This window comes from Osmerus mordax, chromosome 3, assembly GCF_038355195.1.
Source record: "Osmerus mordax isolate fOsmMor3 chromosome 3, fOsmMor3.pri, whole genome shotgun sequence".
NCBI lineage: Eukaryota > Metazoa > Chordata > Actinopteri > Osmeriformes > Osmeridae > Osmerus > Osmerus mordax.
The window spans coordinates 579,309-592,934 of record NC_090052.1 but is presented as its reverse complement, the minus strand read 5'-3'; the positions used below and the strand labels follow the sequence as shown (position 1 = coordinate 592,934).

Genomic DNA, 13,626 nt, shown 5'->3' with positions numbered 1-13,626 from the left:
GTCTGATGTGGATGATGATCTGTTGTGTGTAGGGCCACCACTCTGTGGGTCTGATGTGGATGATGATCTGTTGTGTGCAGGGCCACCACTCTGTGGGTCTGATGATGTGGATGATGATCTGTTGTGTGTAGGGCCACCACTCTGTGGGTCTGATGATGTGGATGATGATCTGTTGTGTGCAGGGCCACCACTCTGTGGGTCTGATGTGGTGGATGCTGGCCCGGGAGGTGTTGAGGATGAGGGGCACCATCTCCAGGGAGCATCCCTGGGAGGTCATGCCTGACCTGTATTTCTACAGGGACCCTGAGGAGGTGAGACACACACTCTGAGGAGTTGACACACACACTCACTCTTGAGGGAGGTGAGACACTCACGCACACACAGTTTAACCCATAGGGACTACACAGGAAGTTCTCCCTGGTACACAGGAAGTAGATGTGTAACCCTGGTTGTCGTCCTGACAGATTGAGAAGGAGGAGCAGGCTGCAGCAGAGAAGGCCGTTGGGAAGGAGGAGTTCCAGGGAGAGTGGACCGCCCCTGCGGCCGAGTTCACCCAACCAGAGGTGGCAGACTGGTCTGAGGGTGTGGCCGTGCCCTCTGTGCCAATACAGCAGTTCCCAGCAGGTGGGAGGGAGGGGGTGGGGTGGGGTGGGTTTGGATGCTAGACCATAATGACAGACCATAATGCATGCAGCCTGGTGTTGAATTGATCATGTGAAGCACCTTAAACTATTACCATGCCAACACAACTATCTGTAGTGGACACTGGTTTGCCCCAAAACGGAGAGACACTATTGCAGTGTTTCTCAACTGGTCTAACCTCACAACCCACATTTGTCCCACCAGTTGAGAAACACTGCTGTATTTGTATTAACATGGTGGTGTTGGTTAACATGGTGTGTTTACTTTGTGTGTTTGTAGTTTCTGCTGCTGCTGCTGCTGCCAAACCTGCTGCTGGAGCCACAGAGGGATTCTCTGGTGAGATCTGTTTTCTCTCCCCCTTCCCTTCACTCTCTTTCCTTCTCCCTGTCTGCCCCCTTCTCCCTGTCTGCCCCCTTCTCCCTGTCTGCCCCCTTCTCCCTGTCTGCCCCCTTCTCCCTGTCTGCCCCCTCCCCCCTGTCTGCCCCCTCCCCCCTGTCTGCCCCCTTCTCCCTGTCTGCCCCCTTCTCCCTGTCTGCCCCCTTCTCCCTGTCTGCCCCCTTCTCCCTGTCTGCCCCCTTCTCCCTGTCTGCCCCCTCCCCCCTGTCTGCCCCCTCCCCCCTGTCTGCCCCCTCCCCCCTGTCCGCCTCCTTCTCCCTGTCCTGGTTCTACCCTGTCTGATGATGTTCTGGCGTGTTCTTGCCGTATTGCAGAGGACTGGAGCGCCCAGCCGGCAACGGAGGACTGGTCCGCCGCCCCGACTGCCCAGGCCTCCGAGTGGGGCGGGGCCGCTGCAGAGTGGTCCTAGAGGGAGTAGAGTTTCTGTCCCTTTGCAGACAAATAAAGACTGTTTTTTACAGAATGACCTCTGATCCTGTCGTTTACTCTGCCTCCCGTGGTGAACCTGTCAGGGGAGAACGATGTGCACTCTACCTGAACATGGTGCTGGTGTGGAACGTGGGTTTAAATACTCCTGATGCCTGCCAGTCTGTAATTATAAGGTTCAGGCTGCTGATTATAGTATATATAAGTATGGCTGGTGTGCAGTTGGGCACATTTTAGGGTGGGTATGGAGGGAGGTAGTTTCTTGAGCAAGGCAGGCCATCCTGAATGGGATCAGGGCATGGATATAGCTCAACAGTACTGCAGATCAAGTGGTGGCAGGTTCAAATCCTGCTGTTAATTGCTCAAAACACATTACAAAAGCAACAATGTAAATACTGTAAACATCCAGCATAGTTTAAATGTGCAATGAAGGCACTGATTTATACACAAGCGTTAAGTTTAAAGCAGTTTGTTTTCCAGCACTACTTTCAGTGTCCCCAGGAACTGTTCTTGAGAAAATGTCAATGGCAGGGTTTCCCAGATTCGTTAAGAGCTTCTTAGGAACATTCTAAGAACGCTCTAGAACGCTCATAGAACGCTCCTAAGAAGCTCATAGCGTTAAGAGCTTCTTAACGAATCTGGGAAACCCGGCCAATGTAATTATGGCACCCAAAACGTTCAGATTTTCTCGTGTGCGGAGAATTATTATATTGTAGGGGCTGTACGCCGTAGTAGCCTCACAACAGCACGGTAGAGGGCGTCATGCACATCTTAGTACAGCTGGATACGGTTAGCTAACCAACACTAAACTAAAGAGGAAGCCAAATATCGACTTTTGGTACTGAATGTGTTTAGTAAAAACATTTTTTGGTCTGCAAAAAAGGCCACTGCAAGCGGAACGACTCGCTCAAGTTTCTGCACGACCGGACGAGGAGGAGCAAACGGTTGCCTGGCAACCGTGTCGTCCATCCTGACAACATTGAACTGCTCTATTGCTAAGTACTGTACTACTGCCTAGTTTACTAAATTAAAAACAACATGCACAAGCAATCCAGTGGTTAGTCTAAAAACACTGTTTTGTCAGTAAAGGAAATATTGTTCGTTAACGGGGACTGATACTGGATCGCATTAGCAATGGTAAGTATTAACCATCCATCTAGTTCTAGCAAGTCGAGCACAGGACAGTACTGTACAGTAGGACTGTAGCTAGGCTAGATAGACGAACAGTTACACATCATTTTCTATTTTAAACTTGGCACTTTTTCTTTACCGAGACATTTAATACTAATAGCTAGATGGCTGATTTTCTGTTGCCAACAAATCTCTTGCTTTAACACCGTTAACTGTCATCACATGTGGATCAATTAGCTACATGAATGACCTGCAACCCACACAGTGATTCAGTCTACGAAATTGCAATAGTCTTCACCCAGTGTCCATGTGTGTTAACAGATATTGTCCCGGGTGAAGCCCGCGGTAGCAGCGGAGGTACCGGTCGTCAAGACCAAAGGGAAAAAGTCCCCTCTGGTGGAAGATTATCTGTCTCGGAGGGACTACCTCGGCGCCATGACGCTACTGGAGGTAAAACTGAGGCACCATTCCGTTGTAAACCTGGCGGCACACATAACCAAGCAGTCCGTGCCGAGCTGTTAACGTGCCCTCTCGTGTGAACGTGCTCAGTTCCAGCGGAATGTTGGAGAGCGAGGGGAGGACGCCGACCTGTGGCTCAGCTACTGCGCCTTCCACTTGGGTGACTACTGCAGGGCCATGGAGGTAGGATACAGCCTGGCTGATACAGGCTGGCTGGCTGATACAGGCTGGCTGGCTGATACAGCTGTCTGGCTGATAAAGGCTGGCTGGTTGGCTGATACAGGCTGGTTGGCTGGTTGATACAGGCTGGCTGGTTGATACAGGCTGGCTGGCTGATACAGGCTGGTTGGCTGGTTGATACAGGTTGGCTGATACAGGCTGGTTGGCTGATACAGGCTGGCTGAATGAATGAATGTCTGTCTTGTGTTTGTGTCCAGGAGTACAGGATCCTGACAGTACAGGCTGACTGCAGACCGGAGGTGTGGGTGAACCTGGCCTGCTGTCTCTTCTGTCTGGGCCTCTACAAGGAAGCACAGGAGGCAGCCTTGAAAGGTTCAAATCCCCCCCAGCCCCCTGTACATCTGATAAAAGTGTCTGTTAAAGGAACATGTTGGTATCTTGGTGTTATTCTTCCTTGTGGACAAGCAGGAAAGTGGTGACATGTATCTTGTCTCCTACAGGACCTGCGGACCAGCTGCAGAATCGCCTGCTGTTCCACCTGGCTCACAAGGTCAGCCCACCACACTGCTGGAGAGGTCATGAGTACTGTTGTTAAATCCCCCTCTCTTCCTCCTCTTCCTCACTTTTTCTCTTCCTTCTTCTTTCACTACCCTCCCCCTCCTCTCCTCCCCCTCCCCCCCTCATCCTCCTCTCCCTCCTCTCCTCCCCCTCCTCTCCCCCCCCCTCTCCCCCACTCAGTTCAGTGAAGAGAAGCAGTTGATGGGGTTCCACCAGAGGCTGCAGGATGTGAGTGAAGACCAGCTCAGTCTGGCCTCCATCCACTACATGCGCTCCCACTACCAGGAGGCCATCGACATCTACAAACGCATCCTGCTGCAGAACAGGCATGCACACACACACACGCGCACACATGCACACACACATACTACACACACGCTTGCACGCACACACGCACACGCACACACATACTACACACACATCCATCCTGGTCTCTCTCAATGCTGGTCTCAAGGCTAGTCTCTCTCGGGCTGGTCTCTCTCAGGGCTGGTCTCTCAGGGCTAGTCTCTCTCGGGATGGTCTCTCTCAGGGCTAGTCTCTCTCAGGGATGGTCTCTCTCAGAGCTGGTCTCTCAGGGCTAGTCTCTCTCAGGTCTGGTCTCTCAGGGCTGGTCTTTCTCAGGGCTGGTCTCCCAGGACTGGTCTTTCTCAGGGCTGGTCTCTCAGGGCTGGTCTCTCTCAGGACTGGTCTCTCAGGGCTGGTCTCTCAGGGCTGGTCTCTCTCAGGGCTGGTCTCTCAGGGCTAGTCTCTCAAGGCTGGTCTCTCAGGGCTGTCCTCTCAGGGCTGGTCTCTCAGGGCTAACAGTAAGCTGGTCTCTCTGCAGGGACTTCTTGGCGCTGAATGTGTACGTCGCTCTGTGCTACTACAAGCTGGACTACTATGATGTGTCCCAGGAAGTGCTGGCCGTCTACCTGCAGAACCTTCCAGACTCCACCATCGCCCTCAACCTCAAGGCCTGCAACCACTTCAGGCTGTTCAACGGCAAGGCAGCAGAGGTTAGTCACCCAGACACAACACACACCCAGACACAACACACACCCAGACACAACACACACCCAGACACAACACACACCCAGACACAACACACACCCAGACACAACACACACCCAGACACAACACACACCCAGACACAACTGCAAGGGTCTAACGTGGCCCAGCAAACACAGCAGAACAGGAGCTTTATTTCTCCATCTCTGTGTTGTCTCTACATCTCTCTGTGTTGTCTCTCCATCTCTGTGTTGTCTCTCCATCTCTCTGTGTTGTCTCTCCATCTCTGTGTTGTGTCTCCATCTCTGTGTTGTCTCTCCATCTCTGTGTTGTCTCTCCATCTCTGTGTTGTCTCTCCATCTCTGTGTTCTCTCTCTCCCAGGCTGAGCTAAAGAACCTGATAGACATCTCTTCCTGCTCCTTTGAGTTTGCCAAGGAGCTCATCAAACACAACCTGGTGAGACTCTCACACACACACGCACACACACATACACACACATACACACTTATCAAACCTTTAAAACAGGGTTCTCCAATCTTGGTCCTCGGGGGCCGCTGTCCTGCATGTTTTAGATGTTTCCCTGCTCCAGCACACCTGTTTCAAATGAATGGGTCGTTATCAAGCTCTGTGGAAGCCGGGTAATGACCATTCATTTGAATCAGGTGTGCTGGAGCAGAGAAACATCTAAAACATGCAGGACAGCGGCCCTCGAGGACCAGGATTGGAGAACCCAGCTTTAAAGCATACATCAAGAAGCAACAAATAACTTTAAAATGTAAAAAATCAAATGTGGATCCAAATGATACCATATCTATTGATTATATCATAAATTATTTATCTTAGATATTTATCAGATATAACTGATCACATATCATATCATCAATATTTGATCCTATACCAGGTGGTGTTCCGGGGAGGGGAGGGAGCGCTGCAAGCCCTGCCCGCCCTCATCGACGTCATCCCAGAGGCCCGTCTCAACCTGGTCATATACTACCTCCGCCAAGGTGAGCAGGTCTCTGGTCATATACTACCTCCGCCAAGGTGAGCAGGTCTCTGGTCATCTACTACCTCCGCCAAGGTGAGCAGGTCTCTGGTCATCTACTACCTCCGCCAAGGTGAGCAGGTCTCTGGTCATATACTACCTCCGCCAAGGTGAGCAGGTCTCTGGTCATATACTACCTCCGCCAAGGTGAGCAGGTCTCTGGGCCGTCACTGTCGCTACGGTCTCCCTCGGTAACACTCGTTGGTGAACACCAAACGTTTTTATTGAGTAAACAGGTTAAATACATACACACTTGTGTGCGTATCCTTGTGTGTGTGTGTGTGTGTGTGTGTGTGTGTGTGTGTAGAGTAGAGAGTCACATGTCTGTGTGTTGCAGATGATGTCCAGGACTCCTACAACCTGATCAAAGACCTGGAGCCAAGTACACCTCAGGTAAACGCCTCTCTCCTCTTCTCTCTCTCTCCTTCTTTCTTCCTCTCTCCTCCTTTCTCTCTCCTTCTCTTTCTCCTCCTCTCCTCCTATCTCACTCTCCTCTCTCTTCTCTTCTCCTCTCCTCTCTTCATCTCTCCTCCTCCTATCTCTCTCCTTCCCTCTCCTCTCTTTTCCTCTCTCCTCCTCCTATCTTTTCTTCTCCTCTTCCTCTCTGTCTCCTCTCCTCCTCTTCTTTTTTCCTCCTTCCATCCTTTCTCCTCCAGTCTCTCCTTTTCTCCTCCCCTCTCTCCTCCTCTCTCCATCCCCCTCATCCCCATCTCCTCGTTTTCTCCGTCAGGATCAGTGTAGCTTTTGTGAGTTGGTAGAATGCAGTGAGCTGTGATATTAACCTCTCCCCTCCTCCCCACATCTCTTCCTCCCTCTCTTCCTTCATCCATCCCTCCCTCCTTCCCTCTCTCTTTCTCAGGTTCAGAGCAATGTTAGTCTAAATGTACACCAGCGTACAGTAAGTGTGTGTGTCCCTGTCAGGGCCAGAGCAGGGTTAGCAGAGCGCCCCCTGGAGACTAGAGGCGTGGAGCCTGACTGTGCTTCTCTCTCCACAGGAGTACATCCTGAAGGGGGTGGTGAATGCTGCCCTGGGCCAGGAGCTCTGCTCTGTGAGTGGCTGTCTGGGGGGGGAGTACGAGGAGGAGAGGGGGGGGACTGAGAGGAGGGGGGACTGAGAGGAGGAGGGGGACTGAGAGGAGGAGGGGGGGACTGAGAGGAGGAGGGGGGACTGAGAGGAGGAGGGGGGGCTGAGAGGAGGAGGGGGGGACTGAGAGGAGGAGGGGGGACTGAGAGGAGGAGGGGGGGACTGAGAGGAGGGGGGACTGAGAGGAGGAGGGCGGGACTGAGAGGAGGGGGGGGGACTGAGAGGAGGAGGGGGGACTGAGAGGAAGGGGGGACTGAGAGGAGGGGGGGGGGGACTGAGAGGAGGGGGGGGGAACTGAGAGGAGGGGGGGACTGAGAGGAGGGGGGGGACTGAGAGGAGGGTGGAGAGGAGAAGTAAAACCATTGGCTTTGTGTGATGCTGCACACACTTGGCAGTCGTTCAGGCATTATTTCATATATTGATAAGTAACAGATTCCTAAATGGAGACTCCATAGAGAGCTGCTGGTTTAGCAGCAGGGCCCAACACCGACCCTGTCTCTGTCCTGCAGAGGGACCACATGAAGATAGCACAGCAGTTCTTCCAGCTGGTCGGCGGTTCTGCCAGTGAATGTGGTGAGTCCCACTAGCTAGCCAGCATAGAACCAGCCAACACATGGTTAATTAGCTAGCTGACTAACCTGGAGGGGTTAAAGGGGCTAGTTTACTAACCTGGGGTTGTGCTGCAGACACCATCCCAGGCAGACAGTGCATGGCCTCCTGCTTCTTCCTGCTGCGTCAGTTTGAGGACGTCCTCATTTACCTCAACTCTGTCAAGGTCAGCACGCCACAACACCTGACCCCTGACCTGTCCCTACCCTTGACCTGTCCCTACCCCTGACCTGTCCCTACCCTTGACCCCTGACCTGTCCCTACCAATGACCCCTGACCTGTCCCTACCCCTGACATGTCCCCTGACCTGTCCCTACCCTTGACCCCTACCCTGTCCCTAACCCTGACCTTTCCCTACTCTTGACCTCTGACCTGTCTCTACCCCTAACCTGTGTTTCCCCCCTACCCCTGACCTTTTGACCTGTCTCTCCCCCCTACCCCTGACCTGTCTCTCCCCCCTACCCCTGACCTTTTGACCTGTCTATCCTATCAGAGTTACTTCTACAATGACGACACCTTCAACTTCAACTATGCCCAGGCCAAGGCTGCGGTGGGCAACTACCGAGAGGCAGAGGAGGTATTACATAGTGCTGCATTGTATTACGCTATACTACACAATACTACACACTACCACACAATACTACACTATACTACGCTATACTACACAATACTACACACTACCACACAATACTACACTATACTACACAATACTACACACTACCACACAATACTACACACTACCACACAATACTACACTATACTACACAATACTACACACTACCACACAATACTACACTATACTACGCTATACTACACAATACTACACACTACCACACAATACTACACTATACTACCCTATACTACACAATACTACACACTACCACACAATACTACACACTACCACACAATACTACACTATACTACGCTATACTACACAATACTACACACTACCACACAATACTACACAATACCACACAATACTACACTATACTACACAATACTACACACTACCACACAATACTACACACTACCACACAATACTACACACTACCACACAATACTACACGGCCAGGGCTCGAAATTAACGTTGTCCCGTCGTCCCGGGAACGATGAAAAAGATGTCTGGGACAGTTCAGCACAGACTAGATTTCTGGGACACTTCAACACACTTTGGGATGACTGCGGAACGATAGACCATAACAATATAAAATGCATACACCAGTGGTTCAACACATTTAAACACAAGTGGGTGAAACATGGGTTAAACATATCATCACATTTAGCTCTTGCTTAAAATTCCATAAACTATGAACAATTTATTCACATTACGAGCTCTGCTTTGTTGTGTTATGGGCTGGTTGCGATGCGCTGTCGCGTGGCCGTCCATCATGAGTGAACTAGCTACCAGCTAACATTAATTCCTACCCACTAGAAAACATAGTTTTTGGACCTCTGTATTTTTCAAACCCTGCATACGACCATGACCACAGCCATTGCCGACATGACGATCCCTGTAGACCATCATGTCAATTCATACAGGTAATGACAAATACTGAGCTACCTAGCTAACCAAAGAGACCCATATTGACTGGCTAGCTCTGACAGTGACACTGATCAGGAATTTCACGAAAATGTGGATGTAGACCTAATACAAATAAAAAACGTTGTCACAACATTGTACTTGAATATGTAGATACACACCGATATCAAAACATTTCGGCCTTAAAATACAATAGCGATATGTTTTTTCGTCTTATATTAGCCATGTGTGTGGTTCCAGTTATTGGCCGTTCAATCACTTTCAATAGAGTAATGTCAAGTTTGACGATGCGCAAGACAGAGCATAGTTCAGTTTGGGTCGGTTAATTTTGCACTTTGGAACGGTACTATGAGGAAAAAAGTTAATTGCGAGCCCTGCAATAGAGTACCGTAGAGTTAAGTTGAGTCCTCATCAAGTACTCATCAATGATGCAAACCTATTTTTGAAAAAGAAATCTCAAATGTTTGTTCAACCTTTCTAAACTTTATAGAAACTTTTTTCACACACAGTGACAGGAGAGGATAGAGGAGGAGAACAGAGAAACTTATAGCAGAGCAGAGTACAGTAGAGTTTAGGAGTGTCCTTTTTCAAAAACTTTTTTCAAACCTTTAGAAGCTTTTTTTGTGTGCTGTCAAACGATTAAAATATGTAATCACGATTAATCGCATTAATGTCATAGTAAACTGCCGATTAATCGCAATTAAGCGCACATTTTTATCTATTCTAAATATCCCTTGATTTCTTTTTGGCCCATTATTTTTTCTCATTTTAATGCTCTTATCAACATGGAAAAGTGGATTGGATTGCTTGGTTAGTGCAAATGTTTTTTTAATTGAAAACAACATTGCAACATTGCCTGGCTTTGACGAGGGGACGGAGAATTCGCATCAGCTGTGTGCTTGGCCATCAAGTGGTATTTCAGACTGGACGTGCTGCGATGATAGCTCAGTTCAACGACAAAACACACAGATCAATTTGGTCTTGTCAATGGAACCATTTGGCAACTTTTTCGTTCGCCGTTAAAATTGGTTTGCGTTAATGCCGTTAATAACGTGTTTAACTGACAGCACAATTTTTTTTTAAACCTTTAGAAGCTTTCTTTTCAAACCTTTAGAATATTTTTTTCAAAACATTTTAAAAAGTTTCGAAACGTTTAAACCACAGCCACACCAAGAATTGAACATTGAAATTCAGACATTGATTTGAGCCCCACGACTGTATGGATTACTTAAATAGTGTTGCAAATAACCTAGACCCAAGTCAGAATGTCAAATGCAAAAACACAAGAATTTACATTTTGGGACAGGTCAAGTTCAGTTTGGGAGGGTTAATTTTGCACTTCGGGACGGTACTGGGACAGTGAGGGAAAAAGTTAGTTGCGAGCCCTGTACACAGTGATACACTACACAGTATTGCACAGTAATCCTCTAAATTCACAGTATTTATACACTGTATTGCATAGTGGTAAATCATGGTACACAGCAGTGTTGCATAGTGTACATTGGAATGAATGTTGTTATTTTCGTGATTGTTCAGATCTTCCTGCTGATCCAGAGTGATAAGATCAAGACCGACTACGTTTACCTGAGCTGGCTGGCTCGCTGCTGTGAGTCCTAACACAACTACCCTGTAGTGTGTAGTGTTCAGCAGGGGGTGTATGTTGTGTGTAGTGTTCAGCAGGGGGTGTATGTTGTGTGTAGTGTTCAGCAGGGGGTTTATGTTGTGTATAGTGTTCAGCAGGGGGTGTATGTTGTGTGTAGTGTTCAGCAGGGGGTGTATGTTGTGTGTAGTGTTCAGCAGGGGGGGTGTATGTTGTGTGTAGTGTTCAGCAGGGGGTGTATGTTGTGTGTAGTGTTCAGCAGGGGGTGTATGTTGTGTGTAGTGTTCAGCAGGGGGGGGGTGTTCTGTGTAGTGTTCAGCAGGGGGTGTATGTTGTGTGTAGTGTTCAGCAGGGGGTGTATGTTGTGTGTAGTGTTCAGCAGGGGGTGTATGTTGTGTGTAGTGTTCAGCAGGGGGTGTATGTTGTGTGTAGTGTTCAGCAGGGGGTGTATGTTGTGTGTAGTGTTCAGCAGGGGGGGTGTATGTTGTGTGTAGTGTTCAGCAGGGGGTGTATGTTGTGTGTAGTGTTCAGCAGGGGGTGTATGTTGTGTGTAGTGTTCAGCAGGGGGGGGGGGTGTTCTGTGTAGTGTTCAGCAGGGGGTGTATGTTGTGTGTAGTGTTCAGCAGGGGGTGTATGTTGTGTGTAGTGTTCAGCAGGGGGTGTATGTTGTGTGTAGTGTTCAGCAGGGGGTGTATGTTGTGTGTAGTGTTCAGCAGGGGGTGTATGTTGTGTGTAGTGTTCAGAAGGGGGTGTGTGTAGTGTTCAGCAGGGTGTGTGTGTGTGTTGTGTAGACATCATGAACCAGAAGGCTCGCCTGGCCTGGGAGCTGTACCTTAAGATGGAGACGTCAGCCGACTCTTTCAGCCTCCTGCAGGTCATGGCCAACGACTGCTACAAGGTACCAATATCACACTGCTACAAGGTACCTTCCTCTGCTGGTGTTAATATCACACTGCTACAAGGTACCTTCCTCTGCTGGTGTTAATATCACACTGCTACAAGGTACCAATAGCTCAGTTCTACTGTGTGTGTCCCAGATGGGTCAGTTTTACTGTGTGTGTCCCAGATGGGTCAGTTTTACTGTGTGTGTCCCAGATGGGTCAGTTTTACTGTGTGTGTCCCAGATGGGTCAGTTTTACTACTCTGCGAAGGCGTTTGACGTTCTGGAGCGTCTGGATCCAAACCCGGAGTACTGGGAGGGGAAGAGAGGAGCCTGCGTGGGCGTCCTGCAGCTCATCCTGGCCGGCAGGGAGTCCAGGTGTGCCCACCTGCAGCCTCATAACATCACCTGCCCACCAGCAGCCTGTAGTAACATCACCTGCCCACCTGCAGCCTGTCATAATATCACCTGCCCACCTGCAGCCTGTCATAACATCACCTGCCCACCTGCAGCCTGTCATAACATCACCTGCCCACCAGCAGCCTGTAGTAACATCACCTGCCCACCTGCAGCCTGTAGTAACATCACCTGCCCACCTGCAGCCTGTAGTAACATCACCTGCCCACCAGCAGCCTTTAGTAACATCACCTGCCCACCAGCAGCCTGTAGTAACATCACCTGCCCACCTGCAGCCTGTAGTAAAATCACCTGCAGCCTGTAGTAACATCACCTGCCCACCAGCAGCCTGTAGTAACATCACCTGCCCACCAGCAGCCTGTAGTAAAATCACCTGCCCACCAGCAGCCTGTAGTAACATCACCTGCAGCCTGTAGTAACATCACCTGCAGCCTGTAGTAACATCACCTGCAGCCTCTAGTAACATCACCTGCAGCCTCTAGTAACATCACCTGCAGCCTGTAGTAACATCACCTGCAGCCTCTAATAACATCACCTGCAGCCTGTAGTAACATCACCTGCAGCCTGTAGTAACATCACCTGCAGCCTCTAGTAACATCACCTGCAGCCTGTAGTAACATCACCTGCAGCCTGTAGTAACATCACCTGCAGCCTCTAGTAACATCACCTGCAGCCTCTAATAACATCACCTGCAGCCTGTAGTAACATTAGTGTGTGTGCGTGCATGTCTGTGTGCGTGTGTGTGTGTCTGTGTGTGCGTGCGTGTGTGTGTCTGTGTGTGCGTGCGTGTGTGTCTGTGTGTGCGTGCGTGTCTGTGTGTGCGTGTGTGTGTATGTGTGTGCGTGTGTTTGTGTGTGCGTGCGTGTGTCTGTGTGTGCGTGCGTGTGTGTGTCTGTGTGTGCGTGCGTGTGTCTGTGTGTGCGTGCGTGTGTCTGTGTGTGCGTGTGTCTGTGTGTGTCTGTGTGTGCGTGTGTGTGCGTGTGTGTGTGTCTGTGTGTGTGTGCGTGCGTGTGTGTCTGTGCGTGTGTGTCTGTGTGTGTGTGTGTCTGTGTGTGCGTGCGTGTGCAGGGAGACCCTGCGGGAGGTGGTGCCGCTGCTGATGAACTCAGGAAACCCCCAGGTGGAATACATCATCAGGATCCTCCGCAAGTGGGCCAAGGACAACAGGGTCTCTCTGTGATGTCATCACTCCTCGCCCAGGTGGAATACATCATCAGGATCCTCCGCAAGTGGGCCAAGGACAACAGGGTCTCTCTGTGATGTCATCACTCCTCGCCCAGGAGACAAGCCGGCCTCTCAGTCTGAGACAGGCTGATGTCGGCAGGTTCTCATGCAGGTCCACTCCCCTAAGTGCCCTTTGACCTTCTCTGTAAAGCGTTTTCAAGTGACCCAGTGGTCAGTCACCTATGCATCTCTTTATTGCTTCATTGTTATTTTGAGTTTTATAAAAAACATTTACTGCGTTAATGTTCCTTGTACTGGCGTTTTCAATCTGTACATATGTGCCTGTTGAAATAAATATATGAATTGTATGAAGCATATTCGTTAAACTTCTCTACGATTGTCTGTGTCAGTGCAAGTTAAGACGATGGTTTATATTATAGGTTCATAGTTTACGATTGTGAATGTTTGTGTTTATTTCCTCAGACCAGAGAGGAACAGCGACCGAGGGGA

The 13,626-nt window shown here is 49.7% G+C and overlaps 2 protein-coding genes across 4 annotated transcripts in view; both read left to right on the top strand.

The window, feature by feature from the left end:
- LOC136939273 (small ribosomal subunit protein uS2-like) overlaps positions 1 to 13,626 on the top strand; it is a 31,945-nt gene that overhangs the window by 3,527 nt on the left and 14,792 nt on the right. For 2 of the 3 annotated variants that reach the window (XM_067232029.1, XM_067232031.1), the window contains exons 5-8: positions 183 to 311; positions 465 to 624; positions 922 to 978; positions 1,353 to 1,504. In XM_067232029.1, coding sequence (XP_067088130.1) covers positions 183 to 311; positions 465 to 624; positions 922 to 978; positions 1,353 to 1,447 — 441 coding nt within the window. In that variant the 3' untranslated portion in view covers positions 1,448 to 1,504. Of the gene's footprint in view, positions 1 to 182; positions 312 to 464; positions 649 to 921; positions 979 to 1,352; positions 1,505 to 13,626 lie in introns of those variants that run through there. The other variant, XM_067232035.1, reaches the window with a different exon arrangement.
- LOC136939465 (intraflagellar transport protein 56-like) lies at positions 3,016 to 13,454 on the top strand. The gene is made up of 16 exons (XM_067232108.1): positions 3,016 to 3,045; positions 3,492 to 3,606; positions 3,735 to 3,784; positions 3,973 to 4,118; positions 4,616 to 4,787; positions 5,162 to 5,236; positions 5,682 to 5,784; positions 6,160 to 6,215; positions 6,818 to 6,871; positions 7,416 to 7,479; positions 7,593 to 7,681; positions 8,009 to 8,092; positions 10,592 to 10,661; positions 11,447 to 11,553; positions 11,780 to 11,913; positions 13,021 to 13,454. The coding sequence occupies exons 1-16, from the start codon at positions 3,031 to 3,033 to the stop codon at positions 13,130 to 13,132; spliced, it is 1,446 nt and encodes a 481-aa protein (XP_067088209.1). The 5' UTR covers positions 3,016 to 3,030; the 3' UTR covers positions 13,133 to 13,454.

What these genes read in the sequence shown, in the direction of transcription:
- LOC136939465 (XM_067232108.1), top strand. An exon ending in CGGTTCTGCCAGTGAATGTG is followed by an intron (nt 7,480 to 7,592) that starts GTGAGTCCCACT and finishes GTTGTGCTGCAG; the next exon opens with ACACCATCCCAGGCAGACAG. An exon ending in TTTACCTCAACTCTGTCAAG is followed by an intron (nt 7,682 to 8,008) that starts GTCAGCACGCCA and finishes CTATCCTATCAG; the next exon opens with AGTTACTTCTACAATGACGA.